The 2778-nt window shown below is 45.5% G+C and overlaps 1 protein-coding gene across 1 annotated transcript; it reads right to left on the bottom strand.

The window, feature by feature from the left end:
* Window positions 1-436: 436 nt before the first annotated feature.
* LOC147624944 (major pollen allergen Bet v 1-D/H-like) lies at window positions 437-1394 on the bottom strand. Its single transcript, XM_086818890.1, has 2 exons — window positions 1119-1394; window positions 437-972 (listed from the first exon to the last, which is right to left on the bottom strand). Exons 1-2 carry the CDS (start codon window positions 1300-1302, stop codon window positions 635-637), a joined length of 522 nt encoding a protein of 173 aa, XP_086675016.1. The 5' UTR covers window positions 1303-1394; the 3' UTR covers window positions 437-634.
* Window positions 1395-2778: the final 1384 nt, after the last annotated feature.

Below are 2778 nucleotides of genomic sequence, written 5' to 3'. Positions count from 1 at the left end.
TTATTTCATTCAAAGTTCACATTTGTTTGGATGCATTAATATGTGGAGAAATGCATGGAGGTTTGTGTGTAGTGTATGGAGATGATTCATACATGTAGGACCCCAAAACATCACTCCAAGAGGTGAGCCGGAAAATAGAAAAAGAAAAAGTTTCGTCTATCTAATGTTGTGCATGACTCTACGTCCCCGAAAATCTACGCAATGCAACATTATCCTCCCAATGTTGTGGGTAGAGCTATAGCCCTCTGATCAAGTGGGGAAGAGTGACATGCGAGCGAGCGTAGTGTAGCTAATGCAATGCATTGTTAATGTAAACACCCCATATTGCCACGTAGGATGGTAATTAAAGCAAGGAGCATACATACAAAGGCAACACTCTCGCCGAGCATGTACATATCCAAGCTTTGAAAAAAAAACACACACACACACACACATATGTATATAAACCTCTTTATTACTAATAAAAAGTTTCCCCCTCGATGAAGAAATACAAAAACGGCAGCGCCCAAAAAACCAAGATGGTAGTCCCTCCCGTTCGCTCAATCGTTTGCTCAAGAGCAGCCGACCTCATGAGAAGCCTTCGTATTTAAACAACCATTTGCCTAGGTAGAGAGAGGGGGGCCAGCTCCAAGATTCACTCCGTGTATAAGTCGCCGTGGGCGAGCAGGTATGCTTCCACTCCAGTGAAGCTGAGGGGCACCACCTCCTTAAGCGCCGCAGGGACGTGGGGCTGGTGCTTCTCGGACAGGGCCTCATATTCGAAGGACCAGTGCACCACGCATGTGCCGGGGTGCGCCCCTTCCTTCACCTTCACGGTGTACTTGTAGTGCTTCACCAGGACGCCCAGGAAGCCCCCTTCCACCACCTCCACCTTCAGCTTGAGGGCCTGGTGGTCCACCTCCTCCAGCCTCTCCTTGATGTGCAGCACCACGTGCTCCGGGTGCTTCTCTCGCGCAATGTGCTCAGCGTGGCCTGCGAGGAGCCATGAAAACTGTCATCAGTATTATCTAATTTACAATGATTCAATTCATTATGCAGCTAGCGCGAAGCTGCTCATGCAGCTTATAGCTGCTTATTTAAATAAATCAATTCATTCATCGACCAGCCTGCATGCATACTCTTGTGGAAGTGGATGGTTCTCAGCGAGCCCGGCTGGAAGCCGCTGCCCGCGTACTCCACGCCCGCGATCACCTGCGGCAGAGCCTTGGGCAGGCAGTTATGGGCGTCCTCGAAGGCCCCGCGCCACAGCCTCTTGGCCGACACCTTGCACTCCACCTTGTCGCTGAACACCTCGATCGCCATTGCCGGGAGAGTTAACTAACTGCTGTGCAGGAATATTGCTAATAATTATTAACAATTATTAGCTCAAATTAAACAAGAAAGAGAGAGAGATAGAGAGTTACACGGGGATCCAGCCCACCTGCTTTTATACTGCAAGAGTTGCAACTCCATTCCATTTGTGATATCCACAAAAGTCCTCGTGGACCCCATTCCTTTCCGCCACGGCACCCATGAGCGTCCAATTACAAGAAGAAAAACCCGCAGGGCACGCCACTTCGATTTAAGACTTTCAGCAGCGCCTGCACAATGCTATCGGGATTCGGGATCGATACGATTACTTTTTCTTTTTCTTTTTTTTTGTGGGGGGGGGGGGGGTCTTTGTGGTCGATACGATTACTACTTTTATTATTCAGGCGTACTCTAGGTACCAAGTTCTAGAAGACCATGGAATCACCTACTCTTCTTCTCTCCCATTCCTTTTGCCTTTCAAATCCCAAAAGTTGAACGCTGACCCTCCCCCTGCCATAGCTACCCTTGTACTCGACCGATATATATTATAATTCCTTCTTTTTAAACCAATATAGATATGTATTAATATACCAAAAGGCAGTTACATCTCAAATAACAACTTGACAACCCTCAAACCCCATTCAACATGTTACAAATCATATCCCATCTCCCATCTTCAAATACAAAAAGAAGAGTTTTCCAAGGAAGTCAAAAACCCCAGCTGAATGCATGCTTCCATCAGAGCCTCAGTAATACATCCTTTGGATGACTGATCCTCAAAAACATCCCCTTTCTCAAAAACATCCCCCTTCCTTGACCATACTTTGACCACAGGTCTTGCACGTGTTGGATTTTCAATGAAGGCTACATAAGTATATTTGATTTGTTTCACTTTCCTGTACCATCTTCTGGTCCTTGGGGACCTAAACGTGACTGGTCTCTGCACCTTGGCTTCTGCACAGAGATGACCTGAATACACATCAACAAGGATAGGCTCAGCCTAGTATGCTTGAAGGGATCCTCTTCCAAGTAGTGTCAAGACATGGCAGCGTGCAAAACATGAATAATCTGTAGCATCCCTTCTTTATTCAGTTTATTGACTAAAAGTATAAACCAACACATATGTACACATTTATACATCAAACCGGTAGTATCCAACCTTGTATCACCTGTTTTCTAAAATAAGACACAATTTTTGGTATTCCATATTTCCCACAAACAATAGAATCTAATTATGTTAAAAATATCATCCACAATCTCCTCATTGTTTTTCCATCTCGCTAATACCTAGTCCCCCCAGTAAGCCTGCACACCAATACAGTTATAATACCAATCTACTAACTCTGGTCCAAGTGCTTCTGATAGTAGGGCAATCCTAAAAGGCATGTTTTTCATCTTCCAAAGCTGTTTTGCATCTAGGGCAACACCCATTAGTGAAGTTCCTTTACACCAGTTTACTCCCCAGAGGAAGGGCACCCATACAAACCC

The sequence above is a fragment of the Cibotium barometz genome, chromosome 24 (genome assembly GCF_041138505.1).
Source record: "Cibotium barometz isolate CiBa-2024 chromosome 24, ASM4113850v1, whole genome shotgun sequence".
In the NCBI taxonomy this organism is placed as follows: domain Eukaryota; kingdom Viridiplantae; phylum Streptophyta; class Polypodiopsida; order Cyatheales; family Cibotiaceae; genus Cibotium; species Cibotium barometz.
The sequence above is the reverse complement of the archived record's forward strand: the minus strand, read 5'-3'. Positions and strand labels throughout refer to the sequence as shown.

Coding starts and splice junctions, on each gene's coding strand:
- LOC147624944 (XM_086818890.1), bottom strand. CDS start 1,302: ATGGCGATCGAGGTGTTCAGCGACAAGGTGGAGTGCAAGGTGTCGGCC. Junction 973..1,118: donor AACCATCCACTTCCACAAGA/GTATGCATGCAG, acceptor GGCTCCTCGCAG/GCCACGCTGAGCACATTGCG.